The 21,461-nt window shown below is 41.1% G+C and overlaps 1 protein-coding gene across 3 annotated transcripts in view; it reads right to left on the minus strand.

Annotated features, from left to right (window-relative positions):
- Positions 1-237: 237 nt before the first annotated feature.
- LOC148025157 (transmembrane E3 ubiquitin-protein ligase FLY1-like) overlaps positions 238-21,461 on the minus strand; it is a 63,638-nt gene continuing 42,414 nt past the window's right edge. The window contains exons 12-16 of one of the 3 annotated variants that reach the window (XM_087694912.1): positions 13,080-13,247; positions 12,281-12,609; positions 1,595-1,711; positions 833-1,016; positions 238-716 (exon numbers count right to left, since the gene is read on the minus strand). In XM_087694912.1, the coding sequence (XP_087551038.1) occupies positions 915-1,016; positions 1,595-1,711; positions 12,281-12,609; positions 13,080-13,247 (716 nt within the window). In that variant the 3' untranslated portion in view covers positions 238-716; positions 833-914. The remainder of the gene's footprint in view (positions 717-832; positions 1,017-1,594; positions 1,712-12,280; positions 12,610-13,079; positions 13,248-21,461) is intronic. The other 2 variants (XM_087694910.1, XM_087694911.1) reach the window with 2 other exon arrangements.

The raw sequence follows: 21,461 nt of genomic DNA on the forward strand, positions 1-21,461 counted from the left end.
ACTGACATATGCAAATTCTGATGCTACAGGAAAGCTGGAGAAAGGAGTAATACATCTTCAGATGTTCAAACTGCAACAAGATATAAAAAAGGATTATGGTCATACTAGTGATGGACTTGAGGTATTAACTCACAATTGCAGTTCTCATATGTTAGATGCCTGTAACCCTCATGAGATGAAACGCCACAAAGAAAAGCTACTCAAATGTTGAGCAATGATATCTGGTACAAAGTGTAAGTCAATATTTTGGTGAGGCAGCAAATGACATATCCAGCACCTGTCAGTGGGGATTGGGCTAAACAACCATATTAACCAATCTTCACAAGTCATGCCTCAGATTCAGAAATCGCACTGCTTTCAGTATGAAGATTATAAGATACTTCACAAACCATTCTTTGCACAAGCTCCCTACTGAAAGCAGCCGGACTAATGACATCTTAACACAAATGATGATCCATGTGATATACTAACATACACGACATTCCATTGATCTCACTTTCTACTTTGTGTTATCAAATCAAATATATAGTACTTAAAAGACCCAATACTGGAGACGCTTGAGAAACATTAACACACATCCAGTTCGTCACAAAAATCCAGGATTAAGAATTCGACAGAAGTAAACGAAAATCTTCTATTGATGCTAGTGGGATTCTACAGTTGTAAAGAGTGCATTGACAAATGAATATAGTTGTACCCAGCATGATAAGCTTTTCCTGCAAAGTATAACACCCAACAACAAATATTCAGTATTATAATAAGCACCTAGCCTCACAAAAATGTGCATGCAATCAGATTAAAAGCTTTACTCTCACGATAGGCCAGTATGCACCTGCTTGATAGACGTTCACATAGTGTTTGTCTTTCTTGAAGGAGCTGGTGATGCCCATTATTACAGATATTATTACAAATTCCTACATAGGAGGCAACGGTCGCCGACAAGTGGGACATTCCATTTTGATGTCCATCCAGCGTTGCAAGCAACCAGCATGAAAGAAATGATCACAGGGAGTTACCTGCAAGAGACCAAGAAAACCTTAAAGAAACCTCGCAGGTACATGCTACGAACTCCCACTGTAACAACAATCCATGCAAGCAGCACTGTAATATATACATGGATTATAAGTACTATAATATAGTTGGTGGCTACGAGCATCCAGCCTAGCCCACTGAATAAAATGCAAGGAAGCATCTCTAGAAGTCTTTCTAGAACCTGCTCTTGCATGTTTTGAAGACATTAATCTTCAAATAGGAGTAAGTCCAGAATGCTTCAGACTTCACCATTGACATCCAACATAGTAAAACATTCCCCTACAAATTCCTCTCAATATTCAGAATTCTACCATTGCAAACAATGATCCATGGCAGACAAAAGAACTATTTATTCATGAAATATTTACACTACTACTTATTTTACATGATAATACCAAAGAATCACCAGAATAAGGTATTAGGACATGTGATGAATGAGTTATTTGTAATTGAGAAGAGAAGTAAGAGTAGCTGCAGCTAGTGGTAGGGGTAACACATGAAGTTGCCACAACAGACCCAAACTACTCTCAACTTCTATAGCATGTACATGTGAAGCACTTACCATGCATTCTGAAACTCGCTGACCAGTCTCAACTGCTGCCATGCAGATAACACAATCCACTGTAAGGTGGTCATCACGGCCAACCCTCCTAAAGTAGCTGTACTTTTCTGGTAACAGCTGCATGTAACAAAATAATAACAACCTTATATATATGCCCTCCTGTTAGGACCCTAACATAAGAGGTAAGGCAGGCAGTAAAGCACTTTTATCTTAAACAACCAGCTTCTGTGGCTATTCTGATGCTAAATGTCAAACAAAACCATTAAAGAGTTTTCCTCTGAGGGATTCATCAAAAAGTGCAAATCCCATGAACCCCAATGAGATCACTTTACACAAACCCTCCTACATGTTTTGCAGGCTGAAACTTATTTTAACATATTTTGATCACACAATTCCACCATAAAGAAAACTGTACTTGTAAACCAAAAAGAAACAAGGAAAGCTATCAACAATTCATACTGTGCCCAAAACTGGCCATGCACTTGTTCTCTCCAATCTTCTTACGACTTTGAGCATTAAAAATACTAGAAACCATCTAGGTGCAACATCTAAAGAGCCTTGATGGTACACTCCAAAACTTAAACCGTGCCAAAACCATATGCAGAAGTTCTTTGGTAAACTACAAGGGTATTCCTTCTGAAGTCTCGCAAGAAGATTGAGATTTGTGTTTGTAAAACAACAGAGTGCTGATGTGGAAGAGTGCTGACATTACAGGTTGATGGACTGCTGCAGATTGGATGCCAAGGCCTAAAGGTGGTGGGGATGCACTGTTCGTTGCATTTGGAGATATCAGGTGACTGTAGTCTTCAACAGAACAAACAGGAGTGTTCGTGGATTAAGATAAGCAGGACAGAGTGTTGATTCAGGTTGGACTGCCAATGCCAATTTGTGGCAGTTGTCACACTGTTCGCAGCATTCACAGACATCAGATGATCGTGGAATCCAGCAAACAGAAGCAGTCTTCAACGGAGTGAATGGGAGTCATGGACCAAGGCAAGCAAGAGTGTTCATGTACAGCTGAGGCTATCAAAAACTGTAAGGCTGGCTCAAGAAATAATCGTCGGCTGATTAGGGGCTGTCCTGAACAGGGCAACAGACATGCTGTGGATACAAAGTGCAGGCATGTGCCAGCTATATACGGCATACTGACATGGGACAGGTTTTGGGGATGGGGATAGGAATAGCTGTACCCTGTCAACATGAGAGCTCTAATATGGGGACAGAATTGACATGCTAGGGATGGGATGTGAAGCTAGAAAATAGCCGTCCCATGTCACTAAGGCATACAAGGCTGGAGCAGAGTGTGGACTCACATTGGCAGCCTTCACCCTTATCTACACCCACATCACTGCTATAATATACAAGATCAGAGGATCCTTACTCCTTTGGGTTCTCTCATCTTTCTTTGTGTTTTGCATTTAAAAAACCAAATATCAATAGGTCAATTTCTTGGACTGATGGCTGCACCAAGCACCAGTAGCCCTACCTCTCACCCACCCAAACTTCATCGTGCATGCATCAGGTCAAACTTCAAAGGGCTCCCATCTTCAATTCCATATCTTTGTACTGCAGCGGCCAGCTTTGGTCAGTTTGGAGGATTGCAAACTTTTGATTTCTTCTAGCACAAACATCTTGGTCACCATGGCAGCATCATATGAAGAGCTCATGTTGCAAGTGGAGGTGACACCCATGGACATGGACACGCTTTGCCAAGAACTTCTACAACACCAAATGAATTCTTCACAATTGACTGTCCCCTTGCTTCAGAAGGAGCTTGCTGACATGGGGAGGTATCTGGAGCAAAGATTGGATCACATCGAGCACTTCATGAGGTTTTCAATGCAGTGGACGATGTTGGAACCAACTTGAGGGCACCTTCACATGGTTCACCCTCTTTATCCCTTCTCCAACTCTTCCTTAGCATGGGGGTGGTTCAGGCCACCTCAAGCTGCACTTCTGTAATCCTTCCTACAACTCTTGAGCTTTTGCAGGGTCTGGTATCACTCAATGCCCATTAAAGGTTCAATGGGCCCCGAAATCTCCCTTATCGAGGAACAAGTGGCAATTGCAAAGAAACCTACCACCCCAAAGTTCAATGAAAGCGGGAGGGGAAGCTTTGTCTACACTTCAGTCAAGGAGGTAGTTACTGTCATTGCCTCCATGTGGCAAATGAAGGGATTTAAGATTCTATATATGCAAAAGAGTGTTGTGGATGCGACAGCTCTATTACATCCTTAAACATAAAGTGACTTAGTGTGCATGCAACGTCCTCTGTTAGAAGACAGGCATAGGAACCCACTATAAGCAAGGGAGTATAAGGGCAGATGAGTGTGAATAGCCCTAGGGGCAAGGGAAACCCTAACCCTAGCTTGGCAAAGGCTATATAAACAGCCTATGGGTCACTATCATGTGTGGGAGAGTGTACCCAAGTTGTATTCTAAGCAACTTACTAAGCAAGATTTTGTTCTTGTACTTTGAGCTCTCTTCTCCCTCTTGTGCACACATTCCAATGTTGCAACTCTGGTGTTCAACATGGTATCAGAGCCATCTCTGATCTCCTCAGCTTCCCTCAGCCTCAGCTATCACTAAGTGCACATGAGCCTTTACCTCTTTCATCTTATCCTTCTTTCCTCCATAGCTGCCTGCAACCTACCTCCATTGGAGGACTTGGGGAGGACAAAGGAGGCCATATCAACTTGTGCTTTCTTCTGGAGATCTCTTCCCCACATCAGGGCGCAACTCCTCGTCAGGTCTACCCCCAACATTGTCCACGTCTGAGCCCGGCATTGCGTGGTTCCCAGAAAGAGGCGCAGTTTTCTAACAGCGCGAAATTCGTACTGCTGTGCACGCAGCAGGCGACGCGATCCCAGCAGCTATATTGGGGCTTTGATAGCCCCCCTAGTGGGCTATCCTCATCTACAAGGGTTCCTGGAAATTCCTCCCACAGAGAGAGATCTCTGCCAAACCCTAACTGTGTATTTTGTGGCAGCCATAGCCAACAAGCTCTAAGCTTGACATTTTGTCATTTTTTCACTCTGAGCTTCATTAACAGTGATTCTAATCACTGAAGCATAGTCTCTGAAGCCTATTCCACATTCAAAAGCTCTTGGGCATGCTCAATGGACATCACTAAGTGCATTGGGAAGCCGACTTCCAACCCGGTTCCATTCAAGCACTTCACTAAGCTTGACAATAGTGTTTCTAAACACTAATCATGAATCATCTAATCATTTGCTTGCTGGGCATTCACTAAAATCTAGTGAGTTTTTTATTCCTCTTCGTATATTGTTGTAAGGTTATGTGTACAATTAACACATAGACCATCATACACTAGAAGTGTATTGCATACCGTGAGTGACTTTGTTTCAAGTACACTGGTCAATGAAATCAAAAGCATGAGTGTCATTGTACTCGGAATCATCAGCAACAAGTATTGAGATCATAGACCAACCTTGTCCAACACAAGCTTCATCCACTAAGCCATACAACAAGGAGGAGCCTGAAGTCCAGTCTAGGTTTACTTCATTAAAACCTAAAAAGACTGTTAAACCTCGGAAGAAGTTTGCACATAAGAAAGGACCACCACAGTCATACTTTGAAATATTACATTTATATGATTTTCAGCCTTTCTCTTCATTGCAACTTTGATTTCAAATTGTCTGATTTGCTTCCGCATTCAGTGGAAAGTTTGTAAGGGACTAGACACTGCCCTTGTTCTAACAAGTGGTAAGACCTTCCCAATGACCACAACATATGCTGATGTCCGTCCTCAAATTCAAAAGTTTGATGGCAAAGATTTCCACCCATGGCAAGTACTTATAAAATACAAAATGATGGAGAGAGGGTATTGGCCTCTCATTCAAGGCAGTAGAGCTATAAACTCTGCAAATCTGGTTGATATAGAGGATGACCAACGTGCTCAAGCAATCATAATGTTACACTTAGATGAATCCCTGATTCATCATGTTGATCAACTAAACACTGCTAAAGAAAAATGGGATGAGCTTGAAAAGCTCTATGGAGCCACTGGTAAAAATACTAAAATCTTCCTTAAAATTGAATTCTTTAGCTTGGAATATCGATCAGGAGAAGATTTGGGAAAATTCATCTCTCATATGAAGGGACTTATGGCACAGCTTGCCTCTGTCTATTGCTATTCTCCTAAAAGCTGTAAAACAGGTGTTTCCTACTCTTGTAACCACTCTCACCAACATTCCAAATCCTACATTGGCAAGTACCATTCAATCTTGTTTGGATGAAGAAAAGAGGAACCACAAAGAAAGCAGCAACAGTCAGACAACTTCAAATTCCCGTGATCAAGTATTGGTTCATACAGCTCTCACTAGATGTTCTTTCTGTAAGAAAAAAGGACATCTTGTAAACAACTGCTGGAAGAAGTATCCCAAGAAGATAAAATGTAACAAATGCAAAAAGACAGGGCATATCACTAGTAAATGCCCCAACACTCCTGATATACCCAAAGAATTGGTGGCCAACTATGCCTCCAATCCATCTGAAGATCGACTGTTTTGACTCTTTAAATCATCTACCTAAAACAACCTTGTAAGCCTCATTTATAAAGGCATCCCAAGAAGGGGGGGAACCTCTTACATGCTTTGTAATCCAATGCCACCCAGGCATTGAGGAGGGGTGTTAGAAGACAGGCATAGGAACCCACTATAAGCAAGGGAGTATAAGGGCAGATGAGTGTGAATAGCTCTAGGGGCAAGGGAAACCCTAACCCTAGCTTGGCAAAGACTATATAAACAACCTATGGATCACTATCATGTGTGGGAGAGTGTACCCAAGTTGTACTCTAAGCAACTTAGTAAGCAAGATTTTGCTCTTGTACTTTGAGCTCTCTTCTCCCTCTTGTGCACACATTCCAATGTTGCAACTCTGGTGTTCAACATCCTCAAAGGGCAGACTGAAGGCCCATTATGCACATTCATTATGTGATCACCACTCTTGGACTTTAATCCCAATGGCTATCCTGGTATCCAATTGTGGCTTGGTATGTTGCTGGCCCCAGTTTTGTGGTCCTATCTAGGGTATGGTTTGTATTGTGTCTTGTGCACAGTTTGGATCCTTGGGGAACCTTGCACTCGTATCAAAGCGTCAACTAGCTCTTTGGTGTAAGATACAACATGCAAAAGACCAATGTTCACTCGCAGACCGTGATGATTCATGCCCAATGGTTTCGCCTTTATCTTAAATAGGACAATATGGAACACTACTAGCAAGAGGGGCGCATATGGGAGGCACAAGTTGTAGGTGGTAGGTACAATGAGACGACATTCTTGTTTGATAGTTGTGCTCGGGATAGTGTAGGGGTTCTTGTTTGCATAAGTCTTTTGGACATCCACCTAAGATTGGGGCTCCAGAGTCCCCCACTCCATAGCCTTGGCAAAGCATCCTCAACAATCAACAAGCTTGGTGCGCACATGTAAGGATAGGTTTAAGTTCCTTTAAATTGTTAATGTTAATGGTGGTTTGAAGGTTTAAGGTTATGTTGTAGTAAGAAGAAGAAATTTTGTGTCAAAGTGAAAAAAAAAGGCAAAGATCATGGTGAAAGAGAGAACTTGTCAAGGAAAAAATATGCGAGAGAGAGAGAGAGAGAGACAATGGTTTTACGAAAAAAAAAAAAAGAAACAATGGTGTGGCAAGTTGTGGCAACCATAGGCATGCAATGCTTTGTGTGTGTGTGATAGGCGAAAGTAGCCCAGGCAAAGGCCTCCAGCAATTGTTGATTGACAATGGCTCTAATCAAGATTTTCGTTCTTCTAATTTGGTGTAGACACTTCAACTCTACACTGCACCCACACTGACTATGCTTATCATGTCTGAAAGATAGAGGGCCCACATGTGGATCATTGAGATCATTTGGGGCTGCAACTGGATCTTATAATTCAGCAGTACCATGAGCCTTGAGCTTTTGACTTATGAGTCTCAACCACATACATGTCATTCCCAGCATATTGTGGTTCTTTGGTAGATCCTCCTCTCTTTTATAGACTATAAAACTTATGCAATCTCTTTACAATTTGATGGTCCTTTATTTGCGATTGGACACTGTCCACCCTCCAAGATCACGGAGTCTATGTGAATCTGATATCAACAATGAAATTTAATAATGTATTTCAGGTAGATATTATGTGTATTTCATTGAAAAGGTTCAATCGTCTTCATTTCAAAGTAGTATATCACAGTTGATGGGAAACCCAAGTACAAGGCAAGACTGGTTGCAAAAGGGTAGCACAAAAGGAAGGGATTAACTTCCAAGACGTCTTCTCACCTGTTATGAAGATGACCACTCTACGTGTGCTTTTTGCTCTCACTGCTGTCTTGGACTTAGAGTTGTATCAAATGGATGTAAAAACAGCTTTCTTGCATGGTGACATTGAAGAGAAAATCTACATGAAACAACACGAGGGCTTTGTAGTTCCTGGAAAAGAGCAGATGGTGTGTAAACTAAAATGCAGCCTATATGGGCTGAAGCAAGCACCACGGCAGTGGTACAAAAAGTTTGACACCTTTATGCTATCTCATGAGTTTACACGCAACCATGCAGATCATTGCTTGTACATGAAAAAGGATACAGATGGCAGCCCCATCATACTTGTTTTGTATGTGGATGATATGTTGCTAGCTAGGAAAATAAAGACTAGCTTGGATACTCTCAAAAATCAGTTGAAATCAGCCTTGTCCATGAAAGATTTGGGAAATGCAAAGCATCTTTTGGGCATGAGGATTCATAGAGATAGAATGCAAATTTAACATGGCTGAAGCTAAGCCTTATGGGATACCCTTACCTCCTTACCTTAAGCTTAGCAAAGCCAACAGCCTAAAAGATGAAGTGGAAGCAAATGCTATGAAAGGAATCCCTTATGCATCAACTTGTGGCTCTCTTATGTATGCTATGGTTGCTACTCGTCCAGACATTGCTCATGCAATGGGAGTTGTTAGCAAGTTTATGTCAAATCCTGGCAAAACACATTGGGAGGCTATCAAGTGTATTCTTCGATACCTAAAGGGTACACGAAGAAAGTGTATTTGCTATGGGTAGGGTGCACTTAGTTTGCACAGTTATTGTGATGCAGACATGGCAGGTGACTTGGACACTCGTAGGTCCACCAGCGGATATGTCTTCACAGTTGCTGGTGGGGATGTATCTTGATACTCCAGGTTACAGAACATCGTTGCACTCAGTACCACTGAAGCTGAATACATATCAACTATTGAAGCTTCTAAGGAAGCTATATGGTTGAGCAAACTTGCAGAGGGTCTCGGCATGTCTAGGGGTACTGCAGTTTTGGGATGTGATAGCCAGAGTGTTGTATATAAGAAAATGTATCATTCACGCACAAAGCATATAGATGTGTGATATCACTGCATCAGACAAATTCTGGAAGATGGTCAAATCTCATTGACCAAGATCAAAACACAAGACAACCCTGCAGATGTTCTCATTAAAAGTCTAAGCAAAGCTCAACACGAGCATTGCATACGACTAGTGGGAGTTAGTTAGAGGTTCACATCGGATCTTTAAGTGGGAGGTTGTTGGGATAAAGGCCCGGTTTAACCTCCATGTATAGTACACGCACATTGTACATGTGAATGCACCCTTACGTGCCCTAAGTATAACTACATTTTATTCTTGGTGTACCAACACATTGTTGGTACACTCCTATCGAATCATACTTGACTCTGCTCTCTCTCTCTCTCTAGCCGTCACACTCTTGCACTCACTCCTCCTTGAACTTCTATCGGAATAAAGGCCCAATTTAGCCTCCGTGTATAGTACATGTACATTGTACATGTGAATGCACCCTTACGTGCCCTAAGTATAAATACATTTTATCTTGTGGTATAGGATGCTAGCTCTTGGGATGTGATTGAAACAAAAGGCTAGGTGCCTACCTATAAGTCCCTTTTATCTACTAGTTAGAACAACATTTTCTCATGTCCAAAACACAAGGACGATTCACATAGAGGATAAGCAAGGCGAAACATTTCATGTGGACCAAATGTTTTGTATATAAAATTATGCCTTTCCTAAGATTGGTGGTCTAAGCTTACCAAAGTCAACTTAGACATAACATAGTTTAACAATAAATTCTTCATTCGCAAGTTCGAGTCTACATATCACCTTATCTAAGCTTTTCCTATTTTACACAGATTGACTCCTCTTGTCATCGATTCATACGCAAATTCAAAAGTGTCCCTTTACATTGTTGGCCCTATGCTTGGGGATGAGCCCATTTGGCTCTGTAGCTATTAGCTAGGAGGTGAGTTTGATGTCGATCATCTTTGTGCTTCTATGTCATGGGGTACATCTTCTTTGTGTCTTGTGTGCAGGTTGGATCCTTGGGGGATGTTTCAAGGTCCTTGGTGGGAATCATATCTCAATAACCATGCAAAAAACACTTGAAAAACTATAACGTGATGTCAAAAGATTGCAAATTGTAGCAAAGGAAAGAGTGGAAATCATTCTAATAGAATAGGAAGAGGATATGGATATGGATGTGAGTTTTAGTCGAGATGTGTCTTTGCACCAGCATCCATAGCTGGTGGGGGACCTTAGATAACAACAGAGATTGCACTTGAAATGGATTTCTCAGATGGTTATCAAATTGCTCATAGGGAATAGTTTGCTGAAGTCATAAATGTGGAATTCACATCTCTTATAGGTATACAAGGTGTTGATGGCTCTTCATAGGTGTGCTTGGCCTTAGTGGGGAGACATTATTGAGTTGTTTGTGCCATCCATGGAAGAGTGTTAGCAAGAGGATGAGGTATGTGTTGAGGAGGTGGGATTCTCTGGTCCACTGTTGCAGATGTCTTTTCAGAGAAGACCTTCAAAGGATCCAAGTATGGTTTTCCAATTGGGTCAATTTATATTCATGGTTAAGAGGTTTCTCGTGGTTGATATAGAATATAGTGCATTAATGGCATGATTATCTTACCCATGTCACCACTTAGAACATGAAATATTAACCAAAGATGACCTTTTCTCTTGAATGGATTGCTTGGTCAGAAGGTAATCCACCAGTAGCATTTAATCTAATATGATGGTTGACCTAATTAGCAAACAAGATGAGCAAGTAACCCAACAAATCATTCGATGAACCATGATGTATCAATTTAACATTCGGAAAAAGGAAAAACTCTAGCACTAACTATGAACGTATCATCTAAGAAGTAGGAAACCCACAGCAGAAGACTAGATGGATTGTCTAAAAACCAGTTCGCTGCATAAGTTGTAAGATAATGCATGATACAGATTTAAACCTGAAAAACAAATCTCAACTGCTGTGCATTCATTCATATACATCCATATGAGACGTGCTTGCTGTTGCTGCCTTTAAGATAGTTAAGCTTTTCTTGCTTGTGCAATATTAGGATGCCTTGGTAACAACTAGGTGAAACCCTAATCCAACATAATGAGTGATACATAAATGATCAGGTTGGTCTATATGGTTATTACAACTGTTGAGCATCCACTCAAGCACTTGTTTTTTAATGCTTACATCGAACACTTTGCCAAGTCCCATATAGGATGTTTTTCAATCATTTCAAAAATGAAAAATTGTCATCGTCATAGAAGCATCTCAGTCCCAGCAAATATCAATAGAGACTTGCCACTTGCAAGTCAATCATCAAACCACTTTCAGTTTAGAATTTATGTGGTTTTGGTCACCGACTTTTTCCAAAAATCTTAAAACTAGCTCCGAATTGCACATGCATTGGACTTTTGGGAGGTGTTCACTAACTCTTCTTATTGGCCCTAAGAAGATACAAACTTTGATGACTCTTTTCAACCAGTTTCACAACCACATGGACTAGCTTCCATTTGGTTTGAAGTTCCCAAATGAACTCATTATGTACCAACCATTTGCAAAATATTGCTGTTGTCTATAGCAATGCTAGAGCTCTAACTCTATGCCCTGACTTCCTCGTCAAGTAGGGGGGGACAACATAACCAACATATCATAACAAAACGCTTCTGCCATTCACAACTGGTTCCTAAAAGTAGAGAGCAATCACAAACAAGAAACTTGTCAGGCCAAAGGTTCAAATTTGGGTTGAATTTAGTCAAATCCTTGAAAGTTGAAATCAGACCAACTTGTAGATTAATCTGGAATTTTGGCAACGTAAGGCTTTTGCAAAAGGCCACATTAAAAGTTTACTAAGGATAATAGAGGGTTTTAGGACTGCCAACATCAAATTATAAGACATGCATGGAAAAGCCCAAATTCTGACATAATTTGGACAAAATCCCCAAATTTGAAACAGCCACCAACCCTTAGAGACCTATGCATCTCATCAAGTTCTCATTTTATTCTTCACCTACCCCAATCATGATTATTAGGAATCCCTAGTAGCTTTCTATTACACTGACATTCCCTACGCTCTTTCACACAGCCAATTAATCTGAGAAATTTCAACTGTTATTTGCATCCTTTTAATAAGCATGAATTTGATTCCATTACACACCAAAGCTGCTGAGAGAAAAACTGAACACACAATGGTGCAAAATCCCAGGGACCCTCTATGCTGATGCAAGAATTAAAAATAAACCTTGATATCAACAAAGTTAAACTATTACTAATCCAAAATAGATATCTGAAACAACAATGCAAGTTATTTTAAGGTTACTAATCAATCCAAAATGGTGCAAACAACCTGGCGAGGGATAAACCAGCATGCGCCAAAGTAGTGTTGGAGGAGGAGGATGACCACTTGTACTGCCAAAAAGGTGCTCAGACAGATGCACCACTGTATATCCACTTCCACCCGCATGAAGTTTTGTGGACAGCCAAATGTGTACAAGGGTATTGCTAGGCGAGTAACTGTGATTCCCAAGATGTAATGGATATGCAATGGTTTGCGTGTATCTCGTATCACATTGGTGACTATCTGTGGAATCCAGAAGGAGTAAAAGAGGAACAAAAAGTAACGCAGCATGCTGTGAAACTCATACATGATAAGTATGCCACCAAGAAGAACCCCATCTGCATCAAGAAGCACAAGAGGGCATTAAACATCATATACAGTCCATTTAAAAGAGCAGATTCAAAAGGAAAGCTAGCTCAATGTGGTGGTTAGGCAAAAAGATGTGCAGCATGTGTGCACAACCTCATAAAGAAAGAATATGTTAGGTTTCCTGTTTTTCAGGAAATGCTAAGTTGCTATGAACCATTGGATCCATCCTGTCGGTGAAGTGAGGCAGTGAGTTGGGGTAAACCTAACTTTTTTCCAGTTCTCAATGCTTGCCTTCTTTAGTAGGGGGAAATAAGGGAAACAAGGTGGATCCATTAAACATCCCTGAGTGGAGTTTAAAAGGATGTAAAAACAGGTAAAACAAGTGCAGTGCATATAAGTGCCACATGCATTAAATCCATTTTGTGTCCGACAACATTAAAGCAGTCGTCTATGGGCTTCTAATATAAAGGAGAGATGAGCCAAGAACAGAAATCCATACAAAATCTAGAATAGAGAATTGACAGTTCACGCCGCATTGTCTCCCAGCCTTCACCAGAGTTAATTGGGCGCCTGGCTTTCCAAATAGCAAGTAGATATCTCATCTCAAATATAGAGAATATTACAAACTTGAAAAAAGCAGCTGTAGCAAATGCATTGAAGAGAGACTCTGCATCAAGGGAAAGATCTCAATCAGTGCAATATAAATTATTGTGCCGTGCAAAGTGAAGAAGCAGAGAGCATACAAAATTTATGTGTTCCATAAAGGCTGATTAAATGATTTTTTATTGAATGGACTTAATCATTTTATATCAAAATACTGATTAAACAGTAAAATCGACAGAACCAACTCAACTTCTAATTACAACACTAAAGAGTCAGACATACAAGCTTAAGATCTAAGGTCCATCCTCAGCAGCCTCCCACATTACTGAAGATTTTTGCAAAGGTTCCTTCATCAGACTAAGAAGCAAACAGTAAAACATAATCACTAACTTTTTAGCTTCATGATGAGTCACGCTGACGTGCTCTTTACATGCTAAAACATTCCACAGGTGAGGGTGGTAACTTCATTCTTGGGAAACATAGCTGTTCCGGACCTTACAAAGACACAGAAACACTGGATTAGATAGGTATTGAGCACGAGCCCTGGCCCCTCATCCTCCAGCTTATTAATGTTCAGTTCAAAAGGATGTTCCTCGTTCAGAAAGTGCTACTTGACAAACCATGGTACAACGTGAAGGTGAAGAAGGCTAAACAAGAAAATAAAGGCAACCAAGTGATCTTAGCAATAAATAACCTGCCAGCCTTGGGCTATGAGATCCATCTAGACAGCATGGTATCAGAGTATCAAGATACTTGATTTAAGACTTGACGAACTTGAGAGGGAAGATCATAACCAATCTAGTGCCATGAAATATTGAAAGAACAAGATGAGGCAAGTAATAGAGCAGCAGAAGACTCCTCTGACCGAAACTACTTCAGGCATCTGGTTGAATAATTCACACTACTTGAGAGGCTTCTGAGGGACATTTCATAGAGCCTCTTATCAGAAGGAAAGAGGAGAAGCCTTCTTGCATATCAGCAGTCGCAAGCTTTACTCCTCTTCATGGTTTGAGGAAGTGTGATCCATCGGTTTGTCGGTAGATCAATGTGGTTTTTTCTCTCCTCCCTAAGTACAATCCATTGAAGTGGCCAGCTTGGGAGCACCTGCCTTTCCAAGTTGTGTTTGTACCCACAGAAAGAAAACTTTGTAGCCCTCTGGCCCCTTTTACCTACTATAAAGATGCTTTTTAGGGGTCAGGGTCTGAAGGGGCAGAGCAGGGGCCCCACACATGCTCGACATACAAGGGCCTACAATATAGTTGCTTAAAATGGAAATACAAAATCCTCAACTTTTGGGAAAACCAGTGTGCCTTGGGATCACTTTTTTCTTTCAATTTTGTACATGCATGCGCCCCCCCCCCCCCAAACACACACATGTGCTTAAGATGTATGTGTATACAAACATGAAAAATATGCAAATAACAAATTCATGCATAAAAGGGGCTCCTTTGTGTTCATGGCGGCATGCCTATAAGCCTCTACTCGTGCAATTACCATTGCTTTTCTGATCTACAAGGCAAAACATGAACATCAGAAGCAAAGGGAAACACGTTAAGACATAGCGCACATTTTTTTAGTAACCGTTTTGCAAGAATTATTATGTGATAACAATCTTTGGAATGCTTGTGTATTTGTGCATGCGGTTTTTGCATGTGTGTTTTGTTGGTTTGGGGGTATCTCACGAGTGAAAAAGATGGGATCAATGGACAAGAGCCGTGCATGCATCTCGAGGCCAGCTAGTAACCCACGCAAAAGCATTTGACCCTTGTTACGAGACCCTAGTAGGCCCTGCATGTCGCTGTAGTTTCTTGCAGAAATTTGTAGCCCCTTTTAAAGCCAAAAAGCAATGTGAGAACCTTTCCAGCTCGTATGTCCTATTAAGGTGCCATAATATGGCGTACGCTTTTGCACACAGGTCACTGCTTTTTCCACGGGTTACTCTTTTCAAAACGAGAACGGTGAATGCATACCTTCGAAAAGTGCATGTGATTCCTAAGCCATTGATTTCCCATCACTTTGGGAATATCTCACCCATGTGAAATAGGGACAAGAGTGCCAAGTGGGGTTCAGGTTGGGGTCTGAGGCCATTTCTGAATCCTACCAAATTATGTTTCCATTTCTTACAATCGCCATATGCTTTAGTTTGTCAACTTTCATTTCTAGCCTTCAATTTCTAGTTGTCGAATATGTTTACAGCTTGTATATCTCATTAGAGCCATCCATAGAAAGAGGTAAAGCATGGAACCACATAGATCTGTATAACTATGGAGGTGGGCCATGGTAGTAACTCATCAAGAGCATGCGAACTTACTCCTATCTGTGAACATGATGGGCATTCCATTAGCAGTGCAAGACATAGGGAAGACCTTAACGTTACTAGTTGCCAAAAGTTAGAAATGCAAGTTTCAATTTAATGGAAATGAGTGGTTAGAACATTAAATGTGAAAGTTGGTCAAGACACTACATGTTAAAGTTTGGGCAGCCCGATTAAAATTCAATGATTGGGCAGAACATTTAAAAGTTAGTGCAGCTCAATTAATAATTTAATGTTAGCTGATCATTTGAATACCAAGAAAATCAACGTGTCATGCTATAAAGGAAAGCAATAATCGCTAATTTGAACTGTTTATTATTATTCTGGGTTGCATGCGAGCTGGGAGAGAGCATTCTCAAGCACAGAGGTAAATCATCCCTAGATAAAGTCGAGGATCAGTATCAAGGCTGGCCTGAACAGCAGTTGATGAGCAAGATCGTATCATGATCACCTAGGGCAGTATTCTTTTGATTGTTTGATCAGCATGTGTGTGTACCATGGGTCATTTTCTCTCTTTTACTCTGAATCATTTTGGTGCTTGGCTCAGATCAGGGTTACGTGTCATCTTCTCTCTGTCCTTCTGGCAAACTCTTTGATTGAACTGAACTCACTCAGGTTGCATGTTGCTATAAATGTATGTGGATAGACATCAAGTTTGGAAGAGAACAGGACAGATCAGTGGCAGTTGCTGTGCATTTTCTTCAGAGCTGGAATTTGGATATTCATACAGTGCTTTAAGGCCATGCAATCATTGATAGACCATAGGGCTGTAAGCTAAATGGTGAAGCAAGTTGGCTTGATAAAAAGACATTAGACTAGTGCTATGGCCTGTCACCTACAAGGCTACTTACTGCTTGTAAGAGGAACACTTGGCAAGGTCAAAGGGACAAAGCTGGAATAATTTGGAACATCATGCATTGAGGACTTGGGGACAAAACAGAGACTGATTTACTGCAGTGTGTTAGGTGTGCACGGAGGTTTTCTGGATACATCAATTGTGACTGCCTAAAATGGTAATTTGAACACGGAACAGCAAATAAATCCCTGGAACACAATACAAGCTAAGCATCAGTTTTTTGTTAGAGATCATCGCCTGACCGGGACTGCACAGTCCAGTCGGACTGTACAGTCGGACTGCCACGTGGCAGTCCGACTGCCTGCAGTCCAGTCGGCTGCATTTAATGCAGCAGCCGACCTGCCCTGTTTTTTCGCCCAGATTCTGGCTATAAATAGCCGAGTTCTTCAGCAGTCTCCCGCACTTCTCTGCTCGCGGATTACAGACTGGTGGCACGCGCAGATTCCGTCTCTGTTCGCAGATTTCAGACAGGAGACAGTGCAGACTGCAGCGGACTTCGAGGTGAACAGCAGGTTGCATCGTCGAGGTGGAGACACGCAGTCCAGCGCACTGCGCCCGTGTACATATCTGCATATCTTTGTATACAGCACACTTTATACAGCAGATCTTCATCTTCCTCTCTCTTCTCTCTCTGCGTTCTCTCTCTCTCAGTCCTACGCTTCCGCACCGCTGCACTCTGACACTTTTCCACTCTGAATCGATTAGTTAAAAGAAAATGGGGCCAACAAGTGCCATCTTTTTAAGTGTGGGAGCATTCTAGCTCCATCGTGTGTGAGGTATTTGGTTTCTGATTTACAGTTTAGTTTATTGTGCTTGCTAACTAATATTACTACTTCCCCTTAGTACATCTCAAGGCTGATTTCATGTTTCCATTGTTGGGACATTGCCATCTTCTTAAAGGATGTGAGTCTTGAGAGCCAGCTAAGAATTGCTGAATAGGAAGAGAAACAAAGATCCTCACAACAAAGGTAATAGCTGCTTGATAGTGACTCCAGCGACTATCAAAATGAATATGGATAACAAGCTGCAAATGCATTAGAAGTGGACACTTCTTAGTCAATAGAGTGTAAAGAGGCTGAAAATGAACTCTAAACAAATTGCAGCATTCAAAGCACATCCAGTTAATGCAATGGATACCCTTACTCAGAATTCACCAATATAAGAAGCCTGATAAGGCTCATGGGCAGTCGTCTCTACCTATGCCTTTCAATGGACAACTACAAGTAAGCAGATGCACAAGGAGCCCCATGCCCCATGTCAATGGTCCACCTATGGGCAAGGCAATGATTTTCCACCTACAAATTTTGGCTAGCCAAGTATTCCACAACCTTCAACACATCCAAGGTACTTTGGCAGTGGTTCAGTATTCCGGGCTATAACTGGAAATGCTTTGAGTAGTCGCTTTGCACCCTAGTACTTCATTGCCAAGTATGTCACTTACACTATATGCATCTGCCATTTACCCACAAATTAGTACTCATATGCTTTCTACTGTTGACTTGGCATCCCTCTCATGCACTCTGCACCTCAGCCTTTGACCACTTGGGCATAGGAATATGCATACCATGTTTATGGTGCGCCTATCTTCTTTCCTTGGGCTACTTAGACAAGCCCATGCTCATGTCTAGTTAGCCTCTTTACACACTTTTTGGATCCACTACACATATTTCAACAATACCTAGTGGGCAGTTCGGGGCAATTCCCCAAGTGTACCCCATTTCCTTTCTCTACCCTCCTCATCCCACCCTCAATGCTAACTCCAATTGTGATGGCCAAGAATGCCTTAAGTGCACAAGGCTTGTTTCAACCTGTCGAATTGCTAACCTTGATCTTGTCTATCAATGGAAGATTCATTATGCTACACCTAATCTTGAGTTAATGCAAGGGCTTTTACCCAAATTTCATTGTCAATTAAAGCATATTCACCTTGCATCTAATCATTGGAGTCAACTCATGACCACTGTGCAGTGAGAGATCATAATCAGGATGTCAATCTCAATCATGGATTCCAAGATTTTTCACTAATGAAAGGGATGATCTGAAAAGTTCAGTTGGCTGGATGTAGATATCTACTAGCTGAATTAGTCACCATTAGTTTACCCAAGTTGCATGCTAATCAGTAACCTTATTCTAAAAAACATTGGCCCCCATTTACTTTGACTGCTTATGTGTTAGGCGCAGTTGCATGACCAAGTCAAAAAGAAGACTTCTCTTGTATCCTTGTTATCTTTAAAGGGCCTTTGGTTTTCACTTCTTTGAAAGCGGATATGACAGATGGCAGAAACTTTAAAGACCAAAAGTCCTAACAAGGGTGACACCCCTTCCTCAAATAGAACCAAGCCTTCTAAACCAACTTGGCTGAATTTGCTTAAAAGAATAGAACAAACTACCATTGCCTATGTCATGTGGACAAGGGGTATTGTTCCAGGGCCCGAGGTAATCCTCCTAAATCTCCTCCCAATTCTTTGATCGCACCCACACGTGCTCATACCCCCTAGGCAGCCAAGAGGTGACCCACTCTGACACTTTCTTCCATTCTACCTACTCCCAATGTCTACACAAGTATTGAAGTAGGTAGCATCCCATTGGTAATGGTTTGCATACAAACCCTAAATCAATGCCATTGACAACTACCAAAAGCACAGTTGATTGAACTTATGAGCGTCATATGGACTTCATGGTCATCTAGTCACCCTATGTGAACTCACCACACGTCCAAGGTCTATGCTGCTTCGCCCACTTGGAAAGACATCCCTTGTTAAAGATTTGCCAAAGAATGCCCTACCGTTAGGATAGATCTCTCTAAATTCTCTAAGGTAAGCTAGGCTAGTCTATCCTTAAGTGGTCTGGTTCTTTCTTCTAACAGCTCTTTAAGCTAATTGAGTCGAGTCCATGGGCTAGTTGTCCTTAGGCTAAGTATCTCTTAGCCTTTCAGACTTCCTTTTTCGTTCTTCTTCTACTCCACACCATTCTAGCTTAGCATTGCATCTTTTTCTTAGATCAAAGTCTCTCACTATGAAGCATGTATATCCCAGTTTTGATCTCTCATTTGGTACTTACATATTGGTCTTATATTTCAATTGAGTGCAAATATTGCAAGTACCTACCGGTCCTCAATCCTGACTAAGCTAGAGCTGTGATCTTTTAGCTATTCCTCATAGGCTCCATGTTCTCTCTTGTTAAGCCCTACATCTTCAACTGGTATGGAGAGATTCTTCCCAAATTCATTCATGCAATTGATGCTACCATCAAAGATTCATGCTAGTTGGCACTGTCATACAACATACTTTTGTCAAAGAGCTTTTGTCATGATCTTGTCTATCAATGGAAGATTCATTATGCTACACCTAATCTTGAGTTAATGCAAGGGCTTTTACCCAAATTTCATTGTCAATTAAAGCATATTCACCTTGCATCTAATCATTGGAGTCAACTCATGACCACTGTGCAGTGAGAGATCATAATCAGGATGTCAATCTCAATCATGGATTCCAAGATTTTTCACTAATGAAAGGGATGATCTGAAAAGTTCAGTTGGCTGGATGTAGATATCTACTAGCTGAATTAGTCACCATTAGTTTACCCAAGTTGCATGCTAATCAGTAACCTTATTCTAAAAAACATTGGCCCCCATTTACTTTGACTGCTTATGTGTTAGGCGCAGTTGCATGACCAAGTCAAAAAGAAGACTTCTCTTGTATCCTTGTTATCTTTAAAGGGCCTTTGGTTTTCACTTCTTTGAAAGCGGATATGACAGATGGCAGAAACTTTAAAGACCAAAAGTCCTAACAAGGGTGACACCCCTTCCTCAAATAGAACCAAGCCTTCTAAACCAACTTGGCTGAATTTGCTTAAAAGAATAGAACAAACTACCATTGCCTATGTCATGTGGACAAGGGGTATTGTTCCAGGGCCCGAGGTAATCCTCCTAAATCTCCTCCCAATTCTTTGATCGCACCCACACGTGCTCATACCCCCTAGGCAGCCAAGAGGTGACCCACTCTGACACTTTCTTCCATTCTACCTACTCCCAATGTCTACACAAGTATTGAAGTAGGTAGCATCCCATTGGTAATGGTTTGCATACAAACCCTAAATCAATGCCATTGACAACTCCCAAAAGCACAGTTGATTGAACTTATGAGCGTCATATGGACTTCATGGTCATCTAGTCACCCTATGTGAACTCACCACACGTCCAAGGTCTATGCTGCTTCGCCCACTTGGAAAGACATCCCTTGTTAAAGATTTGCCAAAGAATGCCCTACCGTTAGGATAGATCTCTCTAAATTCTCTAAGGTAAGCTAGGCTTGTCTATCCTTAAGTGGTCTGGTTCTTTCTTCTAACAGCTCTTTAAGCTAATTGAGTCGAGTCCATGGGCTAGTTGTCCTTAGGCTAAGTATCTCATAGCCTTTCAGACTTCCTTTTTCGTTCTTCTTCTACTCCACACCATTCTAGCTTAGCATTGCATCTTTTTCTTAGATCAAAGTCTCTCACTATGAAGCATGTATATCCCAGTTTTGATCTCTCATTTGGTACTTACATATTGGTCTTATATTTCAATTGAGTGCAAATATTGCAAGTACCTACCGGTCCTCAATCCTGACTAAGCTAGAGCTGTGATCTTTTAGCTAGCTATTCCTCATAGGCTCCATGTTCTCTCTTGTTAAGCCCTACATCTTCAACTGGTATGGAGAGATTCTTCCCAGATTCATTCATGCAATTGATGCTACCATCAAAGATTCATGCTAGTTGGCACTGTCATACAACATACTTTTGTCATGCTCTTTGGTCATATCAAACTAGTTAGAGGAGATACATGTGAAAGATTCATAGTTTGATATGACCTTCGTTCACTTTGTGAGTTGAGCTAAAACTGATTATTTCCTAAGTCTATCTACGTTGTTATTTAAAACTAGTTCGCACATGTCATGCTTACACTGCCTATGTAAATTGTGTTAAAAAGACTGTTCACACTCGTAAAGGCCAAAATTGGACATTGTAAAAGCCTAAAGGGGTTGTTTGTATGTGGGTTTTGCACTCATTGATCAAAACCTTTGTAATCTTTAAAAGTATCCTCTTTATTAAGGAGTTGGACAATGCCAAGA

The sequence above is a fragment of the Lygodium microphyllum genome, chromosome 15 (genome assembly GCF_053477565.2).
Source record: "Lygodium microphyllum isolate KBCC chromosome 15, Lygodium_microphyllum_v1.1.10, whole genome shotgun sequence".
Lineage (NCBI taxonomy): Eukaryota > Viridiplantae > Streptophyta > Polypodiopsida > Schizaeales > Lygodiaceae > Lygodium > Lygodium microphyllum.